The 15,692-nt window shown below is 33.7% G+C and overlaps 1 protein-coding gene across 1 annotated transcript in view; it reads left to right on the forward strand.

Moving 5' to 3' along the window:
- EYS (eyes shut homolog) overlaps positions 1–15,692 on the forward strand; it is an 875,293-nt gene that overhangs the window by 98,388 nt on the left and 761,213 nt on the right. The window contains exons 7-9 of the mRNA XM_074581469.1: positions 8,390–8,494; positions 8,757–8,896; positions 14,194–14,360. Coding sequence (XP_074437570.1) covers positions 8,390–8,494; positions 8,757–8,896; positions 14,194–14,360 — 412 coding nt within the window. The remainder of the gene's footprint in view (positions 1–8,389; positions 8,495–8,756; positions 8,897–14,193; positions 14,361–15,692) is intronic.

Below are 15,692 nucleotides of genomic sequence, written 5' to 3' on the forward strand. Positions count from 1 at the left end.
AGTATCCTGGGATTTTTTTCTATGAACAAGATTTTTTACTGAGACATATGAAAGGCACTTTGGCAATAAAACAAACAAACAAACAACGCCCCCAAAAGAGAATAAGAGACTATTTGAAAGAGAGGTCTACAAAAGACTTTGACAAGGGCTAAATCTTTAAGGCCAGATTTCCAACTAAATCCTGGAGACAGCTAAAAGAAAGGACAGATAATCTATTAGATGGTCAAAAGTCAAATTGTATGTTCCAGAATAATGAGTTCATTTAAAAGCCAAGGTTAATAAAATACATCTCAAACAAATTTAAAGACATTCTGTAAAAAGTAGCTCAGCTAAAAGTCTCTGTGTTAAAACAACAATTACAGACAAACTTTCAGGAAGGATATTCCTAAGAGCCCTTGAATGATTCGTTTCATTCTAAACCAGGAGAAGGTGAAATTTTAACTGCATATTTAACATTTGAGAATATGTGCCCATGTTTATAATTCATGCAGCAGTAGACAACAGGGCTAAGTCATAAGCTGGCTGTGTCCAGTGGAAGTCTTTTTTATCTTTTCAAAAAGCTTTAAATCTAGCTCCATGTAAATAAGACGATGCTAGTGGATGAAATTTGAGAATTAGCACAGTAACATTCACTTGAACTGGAAAATGTTTGTATTAAAATTTGGATCCCCTTAATCTATGAAGCTGGGACAGTATTTCGTGAACATACGTGTTTCACTTTGGCTTCTCTCACTTATTGGAACATGTGTGTCTCTATGTTAAACAGTTCATGTTGCTTTCATAAGAGGAGAAATAGCTTTCTGGAACACTGGTCCTCTGTATGGTGCCTAAGAGCTTTCACCTAATCAGATTTAGTAAATGATGAGTTCCAATCTCAGAACTGTTATCTCCAACCCCAGCAAATTCTCATTTTTCAGGAGCTAATGGAAATTATTCCCTTTAGATCTTAATTAGAAAAACTGTGTGATTAGAAAATCATTAATATCACATTTTTCTTGGGTTTACCTTCTATAATCCCCTTCCCTCAGAAGAATAACTCTCCTTCACAGGCATTTGTGAAACACCATCCTAAAATGGAGATACAATGAATTTTGGAATTAAAGTAAATGAGAAATTATTATTAATCTGCAAATTTTGACCAAAAAAATAATATTCATGTATTATTTTCCAAATACCACTATAGATAAATAGCTATATTCTAAAGCCAACAGCCATTTCAGATAGCTTTATGATTCATTCATTATTTTTTTTTATTAAATATTGGGATAAAGGCAGTGATAGTCAATGAATGACCTAATTTAGTTTGATGTATGTATCTTTAGCAATCTAAAAGTTAATAATTTACTCTAAACAGGTTGTCTAGATTCCATCTATAGTTAGTGGTGATTATCCAGTTGTAAGCAACCTCAACCCACCTATAGTAGAAATCTCTCAAACAATGGTATGAATTATATGTTCCTGTTTTTCAAGTTTAGCTGTAGAGACAGTCAAGACACCTTTTTTACTTTTTATCAGTATACAGTTGTATTTTATTCCAAGAGGACTGAAAAATTACCTATATTGATCTTAAATAAAACTTAATTTAAACTTCATTTAATATTTATGGTAACTCATTTATTAAAGACAGATTTTCCATGTAGCCAAATTTTCAAATTCTAATGTTAAAACCAAGTCATTTAAACTTGATTGTTCAACTGCCTGAGTTACAGGCAGGCAGACGCTTTTAACACCTACATGTGTGAATTGTGAGATCAAGTCTTTATTTGTGCTTTTTTTTTAATGTTTTTCTCATTTACTGAAACTACTTTTCTTTGAAAAGCACAAAGATTAATTGCTACAACTGGACCTCTCTAAGAATACAGAGTTCTCTAAGAATGCACAGTTCTGTGAATCCTATGCACAGAATCTGTGAAACCTATTTTCCAACATCTGATGGGTTCAATAAAGATTATTAAAAGTGTATTTATTGTCTTTCAAAATAATTAAATGTAAAGTTCCTGGGAGTGTAATAAATCTTGGCTCATTTTTAAGTGCCTACAATGTAAACATCTGCACCAGGCTTGTCACTCTGTGCTGTTCACAGGTTCTGTTGGAAGAAATGAGAATTCAAAGGCTCCACTCACCTGACCTATTTCAGACATAGACTTCAGGATGAGACAAATCTTGCTTCAAAAGTTAAGAGTTTTTCATGGCCTGTAAATGCAATAGCATGGATATTAAGGCCCACATTTCAGAAGGTGAATCTTAACTGCCCATGCTCTCCCAAAAAACATATTTTTTAACGTTGCTACTAGATTCTTGTTTTAAACGGTCAAAAAGTAATGGCTCTGTTTGTATGTCTGCATGTGCACACTTGTGCACATGTGTACTAAATCTAATTGGGTGTTATATCATAATTACAGAAAAATGGAAAAAAAAAAAGTGCTTTCAAGTTGTAGCTTGCTAAAATTATTTTCATTTTAGAGGGAAAATAAAAATATGATGCAGTCTCAGTACTTGTGCTCTGAAGAAAAGTGTTAGGTCATGTAATACGTTTTGTTTGATAAGCATGTTGCCATATAAAATAGATAATGGGAAATACTTAGTGTAGATCATCCTTATATAATCTTTATTAGCATACCGGTTGTTACACACTTTCTGCAAAAAAAGGGATAATACTAACTTGAAAGCAGAAGTGCAAAAAAATGGACCAAAGCAGATCACATAAAACTAAAAGTATCTCTAGCAACTACAAGTTCAGCTAAAGTCCTAAGGAATGCAAATTCTGATTTTAGAGCTTAAAATGTTTGGGTCAGTTAAAAATGAAACAGTCTTATTACAAGTGTTGACTTTTCTACCCTCTGCAACATGAAAGGCAACTGCAAGTTATATTCTTTACAAGGACTTTCAGGAAGCTGTTTGGTAAAGTCCGATTTACTAGTACATACATCTCTAGATGACTCTGTTATGCTCAAAATCTTTGTTATGGTCAAGGGAGAAGCACACCTTATGTAAATGTAAATGCAGGAATTTATTGGTAATGTATCTGAAATGTTAAAAATACAATCATTATTGGGCCAGATCTAATCGCTACAAAAAATGAATAAAAACGCAGCTTAAATTGGGACTCACACAATTTTTAGTTTCTGCCTCTTTTGATGATGTTACACTCACCCTTTTCCCTCCTCCTCCAGGTCTTAAGGTTAGTGGTTTCACAGTCGTGGTGCTGGGGGCAGTGTTACAGAATCTATAGTCCTTCACTGTGAGGAATGTGATGTTCATACTGATGGTTTCTTTTTCATCTCTCTAGGATCCGCTTGGGGTCATTTCTATATGTCTGATGAAATGCTTTCACACTTTTTCTTCACTGGGCTGTGGTTCTATTTAGTATCTGAATTTACTTTTTATGGTGGCTCTAACTTACCTTAAATACTATTTCTTTGTTCTTTTTGTTACCCTTAAGACCAATTTTGTCCAGCTCCAGGTCTGCATTCTTTAACTTGCCACTGGTGAGTTGTTTATAACCATGGGGTCTCCAGTGCCAAACCTGTACTCCATCCCGTGCCTGTGTCCCTCACATCACAACCTATGCCTCCACTTCTCCAGGCCTCTGTTATTGTACCAGCCCTATATTTCTTTACAGCATTTTATTAGAATTGTAAATCTCATTCTATTTCAAATAACTACTTGTTACTACTATCTATATAAAACTATCGTGTACCATACAAAGATAAACAGAAGCAAAGCAAATGAGAAGAAAAAACTGCTGTCACAGTTAAGCCAAGTAAAACATCACTGCAGGAAAGACAAATCAAGCCTGGTGAGCCTCAGTCCTGAGGCCTTGCAAATTCAGTGCAAATCTTGTAGCCTATTGCTAGCAGGGGCAGCATTGTATTGCAGGGCTACATGGTAAAACCCCTCATGTTTCCTTTCAGAATTTGTATTGCATTTGACACCTTTCCTTCTTTTGGTCCCAAAGTCAATTTAAATGATTGGTCATGTTTAACTGACAGTACTTCAGCAATGTAATATTTTAGTCTTTTTAGAATTCTTAGGTGATGATCACCTGGTTTTGGTTATTTGTTATAATTTATTTAAATGCACTGGTAAGTATGTAATTAGGTACAGACATAATATGCTAGTTTATCTGTTTCTTAGCTGGCTGGTACCAACCCCAGAGCTATGTAGTTGCTTCACTACAAGGACAAGAAGATTTTCTCTAAGTATATTGGTAGCAAAAGTAAAGACAAGGAAAATACAGGCCCTCTGCACGATGTGGCAGTGGGTACAGTGCAAAGTAAATTGCTTTTTATGCCTCAGTTTTCACAGGTGTGCACTCAGGTGTCTTCCAGTTCCTTGAGCCTAGTAGCAAAGTCTGTGAATCTAGCATTACCCACAGTAGGGGAAGATACTGTTAGGATCACATAAGTACATCAGATATGTACAGGTCCATGGGACCAGAAGAGACATACAAAAGGGTGCTGAGGAACCTGGCCAATGCCATTGTGAGGTCATTATCATCTTTGAAAAGTCGTGGTAAGCTGGTGAGGTGCTTGATTGGAGAAACTTAAATGCCAACCCCTATCTTCAAGAACTGAAGTCTATTGAATTGCCAGATTCTCTACCTTGGGTGGGGCAATCTTGGTTATACATACAAATTGGGCAATGAGAGGCTGTAGAGCAGCCCTGCAGAAAGGGATCTAGGGATCTGGGTTGATGGCAAGTTGAATATGAGTCAATAGTCTCTCCTGGCAGCCGAAAGGGCCAACCATGTCCTGGCGTGCATCAAGCACAGCATAGCTAACCAGTCTAGGGCGGTGATGATTGTTTCACTCTACGCCACACTGGTGTGGCCCCACATCAAGTACTGTGTGCAGCTTGGGGCACCTCAATGTAAGGACATCAAACTATTAGAGTGTCTCCAGAGGAGGGCAACCAAGATGGTGAAAAGCCTCAAGGGCAAGACTTACAAGGAGCAGCTGAGGTCGCAGTGGAGGGGGAGATGCTGATCTCCTCTTTTTGGTGACCAGCAATGGGACATGAGGAAATGAAATAAAGCTGTATCAGGAGAAGTTCATATTGGATATTAGGAAAAGGTTCTTCACTTAGAGGGTGGTTGTTCACTGGAATAGGCTCCCCAGGGAATTGGTGAGGGCACCAAGGCTGTCAGAGTTCAAGGAGGGTCTGGACAACGCTCTTAGTCATATGGTTTAGTTTTCGGTAGTCCTGCAAGGAGCAGGGAGATGGAGTCAATGATCCTTATAGGTCCCTTTCAACATGAGATATTCTATGATTCTATGCATCACAGAATCACAGATTCATGAAATCACAGAATGGTTGTGGTTGGAGAGGGACCTCTGGAGGTCATCTTGCCCAACTCCATTGCTCAAGCAGGGTCACCTAAAGCAGGTTGCCCGGGACTGTGTCCAGATGGCTTTTGAATATCTCCAAGGATGGAGATTCCACCACCTCTCTGGGTAACCTAGTGCTTGGTCACCCTTGTAGTAAGAAAATGTTTCCTGATATTCATGCGTAACTTCAGTTTGTGCGCACTTGTGGTAACACTTTATTTCACTGATATCTTGAGCTTAGAATTTGTAATTAAACAATTTAACTTGTAAGAACAGACACTTAGGTAAAAAAATGCATACGGTCATTTTTAAAAATAAACAGTACAACAAAGTAAACTCTTTGATCAAATTATTTTCCCTCCCTCTTATGCTGTGTTTATTTTTTTTCCTTTGTTCCTTGTATCTGCTGAACTTTTTCCTGATAGAAGGATAACATGCGTAATTGCATACAAAAATCTTGTTTGAGTTCTCTAAGTATTGCATTTCTCAATTATTCAGCCCTCACTCACTATGAAGTGATAATTAGACATTAAAAGCTAAGTGGATTACTGTGGAGATCTCTCCTGACATCCATTTAACACTTAATCAGATCTTAATACCATAAATTATGCATTTCTCAGCAGTATTCAGATTCTAATAAATTTTATAACAGTTTTGGAGTTACTAGGTTTTCTTGACCTCATTGTGGCAGGGGAAAGTTGTAAAGTTCGCTTAAAGGATACAGCCGTTATAAGGATTTCAGATTCATAGCGAAATAATTCTTTAAGCCAGTTTTATTGTACTAATATTTATTCATAAGGGCTTCTTGGACAAGACAATTCCACCCTCATGAATAAATATGAAAAAAATGGATCCAAAATACATATCAAGTTTAAGTTTATTCCCAGTTTTTTTTTCCCCAATTTTGCCTTCCAGAGCTCATTAAGAAAAAGATGAAAAAACATGACATTTCCTAGGAGATATCAACTTCCTCAATACATTCAGTTGATTTCACAGTTAAAATATCTATTTATTTTTGAGCATGTCTTTTTGCCAAGCAATATTACACAAAGTTACATTTTAAAACTTGTCCTGGCTCATAACATGGCTTTCTAAAAAATCAGGACGGTACCTCCCCAGAGATACAGAAACACAGTTTCCATTAGTGTCAATACAAAGTGAGCAAATGAAAGTCTTGTAAATATAAGGTCATGTTATCCATAGTTGCCCATGTAATATTACATATTATATTATAATAATAAACAGCAAGAAGTATCTAATTTCCTATTTTCTCTTTTTCTTAAATTTTACAGTGGTAATATACTTTAAAAAACATATGTCTAACTCAGTAAGCTTTATAACTTCCAGTAAAATATACTCTTGGCTGTTGAAAAATTGACATATGTTGAAACTGGGCTATTTTTGGCTTAAGAGCAAAGGGGCAAAATAAACATTAAAAGTCTGTATAGCATGTTGGTCAGCCTCTCTGTAAATACATGAAATTGTACATGTGGTTCAGCACCTGTTGGACCAAGATAGAGATTTCTAGCCAACAAATGACAGCATTAAGGCCTTAATAAGTATATTCCTGTTTGCATTTATAGAAGTCCATAAAAAGCAATCTTTAGGTCTTACTTTGACACTGCATTTCAGCATATTAAAAGATGCAGTGTATGTTTATCAACGCTTAAGTGTTTATATTAGGAATGGACTAAAGTGAATGAAATTGGCAGAAATGCTTTGCTGAAACCCAGACGTAGTCATTTCTTACCAAATTTTGTACTATTAGTCCATGTTCTCCTGATGTTTCTGGCTTTAGCTCAAAAGGAACGTTGACTAAAAAATTTTTTTTAAAAAATTAATTATTTGAAGTAAAATTATTCTTTTTTTGCCATATGAAGGACTTCAAATAGAATACTAACTTTTGACACAAAATTTTACAGAATATATTGTCTGATCAAAGAAATGATCCTGATATCTTGTACATCTCCCTGAAACATTTTTCTCCTGTACAGCTCTTCTGTTTTTTCTGCTTAAGCCACTGAGTGACGTAACACAGATTACAAACAAGTTGGTGGTAGAAACAACAGTAATCCCCTCCCCTCCCCTTTTTCTTTTTCTTCCTCTTTGAAACTTTTCAAAACTCCTCCACCTTCTCCTACTTTTCTGAGCATTAAAGATTGTTTCACTTTTCATTTCTCTATTCTTTACCTTTTCTAAGATTGAAAAAAAAAAAATTACAGAAGTCCCGCTGTAGAAATAGTAAATTAGAAATAAAATTAAAAACATCATGTAAAAAGGAACAGTAGCACACCAACAACAAGAAATAAAATCTCAAGAACTTTTACACAGAATTCAATATATTATTTTCAGTTCCAAAAAGAAGAAGGAGAAATCCTTGATGTGTTTTATTTCTTGTCAAATCTACTGGTTTTCCAAGACTGGAAAGCTGATAATCTTCCTTATTGACACTTATCCCATTGCCAGAGATATATTTCTCTTTAGTACATATTTTTTTAGAGCTGTCTAGTTAAGAGTTCAGTTATTTCTTCCTGCTGAGCTAAAAAAAAACCTTCAGCTAAATGAGCAAGTAATTGTTCAGTGGAATGACACTACAGGTTACCTCAGACAAATGTGGACTAGCTTTTTCATAGCCAAAATGGAGCCCAGAAAAGATATAATTAAATATATATATAATAGAATCAAAAGTCTTGAGTAGAGATGAGGGTTGACTCATGCAGCACTAAAAAGTAGAACAAAATGCAAAGGTATTCCCTCCATTTCAGAAAATTATTTCCAATGAAAATCCTCTCTCTTCAGCTCTATATCCCAAATTGGATCCCATCTAAAATTGTTTTTTTAACGCTGAAATAGTTTTTTTTGACCTTTTTTTTATATATAAATGGAGATAAGGGAGTCTGGAAACTTATCCAAGGTCTCTACATTCTATCCAATATTCCAGAAAGATCATTTAAAGTACTAGTTATTTTACCAGTATTATTGATATGATTCATGGTTTGTTTTTTTTAAGAATGTTGTATTAATTCTTAACCTTTTTAGTATTTTTTTTTCAACCCCAGGAGAATTCTGCGAGGTGCAAATTGATAACTGTGGTATCAATTCATGTGAAAATGGAGGAACATGTGTTGACTATGAAGATCATTTTAAGTGCAGTTGCCCTATAGGTAAGTCATTGGAAATTTATTGTATTTTCTAAACAGAACCAAAAAACTGTCATCCAAATATTTAAGAAACAGCAACATTAAAATAGCAACATGTCTCTGTATGCAATGAACATTTTTATGAAGGACCCCACTTTTTCACTTTGTTTAGGAAATAAAACTGCCAAATTACTCTAGTAGACTGGTGTTAACTGCTAACACCCTGAACAGACATAATGTCAATATTCTGAATGAAGTGTGATTAAACATTCTCTTTGTGGTGCAGGTTTTGAAGGTGAAAGATGTGAACTGGATATTGACGCCTGCCTATTCTACAATATAAGCTGTGCCCCAGGAGCACTGTGTATGGATAAATCTCATGGATTTAATTACACGTGTTTATCACCATGTATTGAAAACACAGAGGTAGGATAAAGTGATATATTCCCCCCAGTGTTCTTGGGAAATCAAACAAGTTATTCTAAGAGCAATGAGCTGATGAAGCCTCATTTCCCACGAGTTTCCTAAACACAATATTCATTCTTGATATATTTTCATGCTAACCTTCCTCTTTCCCATATAACACACACATCCAGAAGTGCATGATGTGACTAGTCTGGTCCTTGTCCTACAAACCGTGCAATGACAGAGCTCTGCCTTTCCTGCTTTTTATAGGTGTACTCACTGATATCTCCTATCCACTACCTACTGCTGCTATGTCGTGAAACTTGTAGGAACTTAAGACGAAATTTCCTTAAAATATTTGATGTGTTTAAAAGTTACTAGAGAGAAGGTTGACGGTACATCAATGCACAGAAAGACAAAAGTTTCATTTCCATTAAAAACAAAAATAAATACCGTAATCAACCAAACAACAACAAACCAAAGCAAGACTAACTAAGCTGCAATGAGCTGAAAATAGAGTTAGAAAAAAATCAAAATTCTCTTTGCAAGTTACTCTTAAACGCTTACACAATATAGTAATAAATTTGATTTTTGTACATTCAAGAAATCTTTAAGTTAGATACTGACAATGCTTAGGACAAAATAGCATCCATTGTGTACCCAGATGTCTTCAAGAAATGTATTTTCTGCATCCTTCTCAATTCCCTTTAGTGTCATTTTCAATTTAATTACTGGTTTGGGTACATCAGTAGTCTGTGTGGACTACAGACCCAGGCCCTTGAGTTACTGAGATTTCGATATGGGATAAAGGAAAATAATGTTGCATTTTTTTATTATGATAGCTATTTTAAAAGCTATGTACACAATGCTATATAGCCCTTTCAAACAGCTGCTTAAACACGATAACCAGTGTTTCAAAGGCTTAATCAATTCTTTTATTGAAATATATTCACCATAAAAATATACTATGCAGAGCAGCAATGTGTTTACAAAGAAGCAATCAACATTTATGTCACCTTGAAGTCCATGGGTACACGCTCACCAATGAATATGAAATGCAACATTGAAATACTCACTGGCTCAAAGGTTTATATTTAAAATGCTCAGCATCTGGTAAATTTTAACATTTTTATGATTTAAAGTGTCATACTGAGTGCACATTTATTGTACATGGCATAACACCATAATGATACAATAATCATTATGGCTAGTTAGGATGGGAAGTGATGGTGTGCCAAGGATGCTGATGGGAGCTACTAAAACATTTTACTGTAGTATTTGCTTAAAAGCCCTCAGACATATTTAATTTATTCATACAAACATTTCACAGATCATCATAAATGTCATGTGGGAAAAAAATTAATAATATATGTGTATCTATATACACTCACTGTATGAAACAATTTGGACATAAAGTGAATAATTAGTAGATTTTGTAATGGGAAAGGGAATAGAAACTAAAATAAAGGAGTTTGGGTTTTACTTGTTTTCATAGCCTACAGATCATGAAAGTAATATCATTTGCTTATTGGAAAAAATGAAGGCCTTATTCAAACAAATGAATATTTGAATACTTTTTGAAGTAGTGTAAGTAATAATTCGAAATTAAACATTTATCTTATTCAGTAAATTACATAATTCAGCATTTAATTCTTTATTCTTTGTGGCTGGGAAGTAAATATATATTTTTGCATTCTTTCATTTCTTTTTTTTTTTTCTAGTTTTACTGAACTGCTTTACTTCTGTTTATTCATCACAATAGACTGAAAAGAATGGCATAATTTTTAATATTTTCTTAAAAAAACAAAAAAGTAAATTTAAGTCATTGAGGCTCTTTTGTTTTCATATAAATGTATAGCGATACTATTGTGTTGTGGGTTTGGTTTTTTTCTTTCTGAGTACAACACTTAAAACATGAAGGTTTTTAATATTATTTTAATTATATACTTTTAAAAATAAATATTAGAAAAGAAGAAATGTGAACATATTAAAAGAGGGGATATCTTCCTTTAAATTTCAAAATATAATCTTAACTTTGTAACCAGGATAAAGCCTGCCTGCCCTATACCTAGATTTATGAAGGACCTCCATATAAATAAAAAATTTGGAGGAGGCTGTCTTTGAATCACTAGGTGTTTATCTTTGAGAACCTGCACAGGTTAGTAAAGACAGGAAAAGGGAGACATTGTTTTATATTTTATATGATTATATACATTCATATATTCAGAAATGAAGCCTTTTTTATTTATTTAAAGGAAACCAACTATAAACAATCCATTTAAAGTTTCTGGAAAAAGTGTTATTTGCAAGAAAGTAAAAAAAAAAAAAGGCAAAGGGAGGGGTAGTTAGCCAAAAACTGCCAGAAGTGAATAATTTCAAACCAATTTATTTTCTTTCTATAACAAGAATAGAAGCGGCAAAAGTAAAAAGCTTTTACAAAAGTTGAAATGGATCATCTTTTCACATAGTAATTGCACAAGCAAGCTAGTGAAACAATGTACCTGCTCCAGCTTGATAGTAAGCAGATAAGATAACTCAATTATTCCAGCAGTAATTTCCTGGACAATTGTCCAAGGGAAATAGTAAGTAGTGTTCTGCAAGGACCTGACTTGCACCCAGTTCCACTCAGTATTTTCCTCCTGGATGGTGGAATAGACTACACGTGATAAAACTGAATGTCAACAGAAATTATCTGGAAAATTAAGATGGAATATAATGTGTACATTTGCAAAGGACAAGTGACATCTGTGAACTTCAGGACTGCTATGTGCAATTAATCTCCAAAACAAAAAATTCAATGACTATTCAATTACTAGTGCTAATAGGCATTGCATGTAGGGTTTTAGATGCTGAACAATATAGCCATCTGTAGAAATATATCTTCCATATAGTCCTTTACAAAGTGCGCTTCTTAGAAACTGCTTTAATGATACTTACTATACTTATGGGTGGAAAAATAATGCTTAATTGTCAGAAGCCAGAGTAGCAAAATTGAATAAAAGGAAACATAATGGAACTGAGTCTGCATAAATTAAGAGAACTAACTCATATTCTGGAGACCAAGAAAGGCATCATGTTCTGCTTATAGGCAATGTAAGGATTTAAGGATTTACTTCACCAAGGAATAATTCAATAGCATCTACAATGTAGGTAAAAGTTAAATCTACAAGCAGTTAAATTAAGCAGAGTACTTCTTTCATATTAATCATACCACTTTTTTATTGTCATAATTTCTTCTGGACTTTTCAGCAAATATTTCTTGACATTCTGATATTTTTGTTTTGACCAGGGAGAGAGTAGGGTTAGAGAGGAAGAGACAGCCATATATTAGGGTTACGTCCCTCAATTACTGCAGAGTGAAGAAAGGAGAAGAATAAAATGTAATCATCTAGGGACTAATTATCTTTCCTTGCTGTAATAACACTTCCTGGTTGATATTAGAAGGAAGTGATTCTTATGTTTTTATCAAGACTACACAATAAGGCAGATTTGTTTTAAAGTACTTGCAATAGACAGAAGTGTGATGATCAGACTGACCAGAAGAGCCCGTGTTTATGGTCTGTTAAACCGTAAGATTAGTGTTTAATCCTAACTATGAGGAAGATTACTTTGGAAGAAGACAAAGCTGATTGATGGGAGGATGCTGCTCTTTCCAAAAGTCTGTTTGTCAATTTATTTTCATTTAAAAGTATTCCCTGTATTAAAAAAAAGTAACAAACAAATCTCTGTAGTAACTTTAGAAAACCACAATACAGGTTTGAAGGTTAGAAAACCAACATGTAGAGGTATTTATTTTGACTTTAGTAATAGATTAAAAAATGTATTTGGCCTTAATTTCTTATAAAATCCTTAATCATTCTAACCCCTATTTTTCAATATTTAAACTGATAGGGTATTAAATTTACAGCTGAGATAAAAATCTATCTGATAGAGAAAACTACTAACTAGATTTGATGCTAAAAAATATCATCCGTAGCTTTAATTTTAATTTAAAGCTGCTTTAGATTGCATTAACATCTTGAAGGGTAACACCTTTCTTCACAGTATAAAGTGTCAAACCAACATAAGAATATAATTAATATAATACTGTGGCAATATTGAAATATAACTTTTTTCTTAATTGTTTGTGTTTTTTCTAGATGGTTTTCTTGAGTGCAAGCTTATTTGACCTATTTGAGCTTTGAGAAAATAGTAAGCCTCTGGACAAAACCCTCCAGAAATGTTTAAATAAAAAATTAAGAAGACACATTAAAATAATTTTAAAAAAGAATATTTCCAAAACTGTATGCATAGGAGTTTGAGCAGTGTTTTTCTTCAAGAAGTTGTCCTATTGAAAAAGAATCACAAGTTAAGGATAAAATTCAGGAACAAGAGCATAGCAAAAATCTCTGAATTTTAAGGTCAATTTAAAACTTAATCAAAGACAAATGAATATTAGAGGATTTCTGCCAAGAACTGTTATTATTACAAATCTTAATGACATTATAAAGAGATTCAGACTCAATCAAACTGAAGTACTAGTGCATTAGCTCATCTTCTAGACACCATTTTCTTTAGAAACCAATTGATTAGAAGGAGAGGTCCTAATTGCTTTCAAATGAAAACGTAGTTATCTGTTTTTACACTGGCAAAATTTTCATGGAAATTAAATGGATCCTTGAAGTAAAATGAAGAAAGAAGCATTCACTACATCCTAGAACTTTCTGTAATTTTTGAAGAATATATGAAATAGTAGTTTATTAAATAATATTAGCAAATAATAGCTACAAGAAAAAAATGCTGATCGGTCTAGGTTTATTAATTTTTCAATATCTGCATGTTCTGGTCTTCGCAGAGCATAGATATAATATATATATCTCTCTACTGAAATTAAAAAAAAAATCAAGGATAGGTTGTGAATCAGAATAATGATTAAAATCAAAACTTATTCAGTCTTCTTTTCCTGATAGACACAAATTTGCTTAAATTATACATAGATTTTAAACACAGGAACAGTTGTTCTACTCTTTCAATGGAAAAATAACAGGCTAGTTCACTATCATGCTTCTTAAAACAATCACATTTTAAGGTCATTTATGAAAATGGCACTGCTAAATTGAATCATAAATGCCTCTTTCCAACTAAACAATTAATTGATATATTGATTTAATGTTATTCAGTATTTTAGGTTCTTGGAGATGTGTCTTTTGTAATATTACAACATAAAAATGTTAAATAACCATATTTATTACCAACAGCTTACTCAGTTAAACTCTTTGGGGAAAAAACCCAACTCATAGAGAAAAAACTCTTTATATATTTGTACTTCTCATCTTCAGGTATGTGCGAATGGAGGTAGCTGCTTCTACGATGAAAAAACCCAGAGATCTCACTGTGTCTGTGCTCTTGGATGGATAGGAGAAACATGCCTGGAGAATATTAATGACTGTGAGGTAAACCAGTGCCAACATGGAGCCACATGTGAAGATGGAATTAATAAATACAGGTACTAACATGATGCTCTCCATACACATCTTCATAAAGGAATTTATGCTGTATGAAGATATTTTTCCTTTGAATAAGAATTACAAAGGGAGTTACTAGTGCAGTAATATTTTTCTCAGATCATAAAATATCATGGATACTAGCTGTCAATAAGCATGTGCATTCAATAAGACTGTGTAGTCCAAAATATTGCAAAGGAAGGCCACACAAATATTCCTCTTTGTGGAACAAAGAAGTTAAACCAACTATGCAAAATGGTAGATAAACAAATCATCTATTTTAGTAAATGGTAAACACTTCATGAGCCTGGAGTGTGACATGCAGTGACTTTTCTTATTAAAACTCAAATTTAATTTTCAAGTGAATAGTTGAAATGCTGAGTTATATTTGTGGCTTTGGTGGGGTTTTTTCTAGGTATTGACAAAACTGTCAAGTACATGCTTTCCTTAGTGAGCTGTAGATATTTGAAAGTGAGACTCTATAAAAGTATAGGGAAAAAATAAATGGAAAAGGATTTCTTCAATAAGCAGAGTTCAGCTGTTCTTATCAGACTTGAATTATTTATTTTTCTCTGTAAAAAAAACAGAATAACTAAAACATCTCCATAACGTCTGTGAATGTATTTTGAAAGGCTTTAATTTTGTGCTCTGTCCTGTGCTTAGAATCACTGTAATTAACATGCTTTAATATTTCTATTTAGAAAAGGTTGTTATAGAGGACAAAATTTAAATACAAGTAATTAAAAATTTGTTACACTCCACCTCTGGTTTTTATAGGAACTTCTGTAATAATAACTGAAATCCACAAATAAGTACACAAATACAGATAAGATTCTCAATATATCAGAGTTAAAAGGAATTTCTTTTTACCAGCTTGCAATTAACTCTTGTATCTAAATACTGGACCATATTTTGACATTTTATTTGACTGATAACTCTGGTTTTCCTGTCTGTCAGGAATAGAATTCTGATAGAAGAACAAAGCCATGTTTACCTCACAAAATCCACTAGCATTTACTGAGAAATGAGCAGGTCTGAAGACTTCTGGTAAAACAAGACCTTTTGAATTTAGCTCGCTAATCCAGACTCAAGCTACTGACAGAAAACAATTCTCTTTTCTAATTTTAAGTCTTTGAAAGGCAAATTGAGTTGACAGATCAGTCTGTTTATGTAAGAAACAAGAAAACATACCATTAAGATCACAATCCTAGATGTGTTAGTGGGCAGTTTTGTTATTAGAGGACCCGATCCCACAGAAACACAATTAGTAATTTTGCAAAGACAATGTGCAGCATGTTATTACTGTATAATACCTGCTCTGTCAACAGAGGATT

This window comes from Larus michahellis, chromosome 3 (assembly GCF_964199755.1).
Source record: "Larus michahellis chromosome 3, bLarMic1.1, whole genome shotgun sequence".
NCBI classification, from domain to species: domain Eukaryota; kingdom Metazoa; phylum Chordata; class Aves; order Charadriiformes; family Laridae; genus Larus; species Larus michahellis.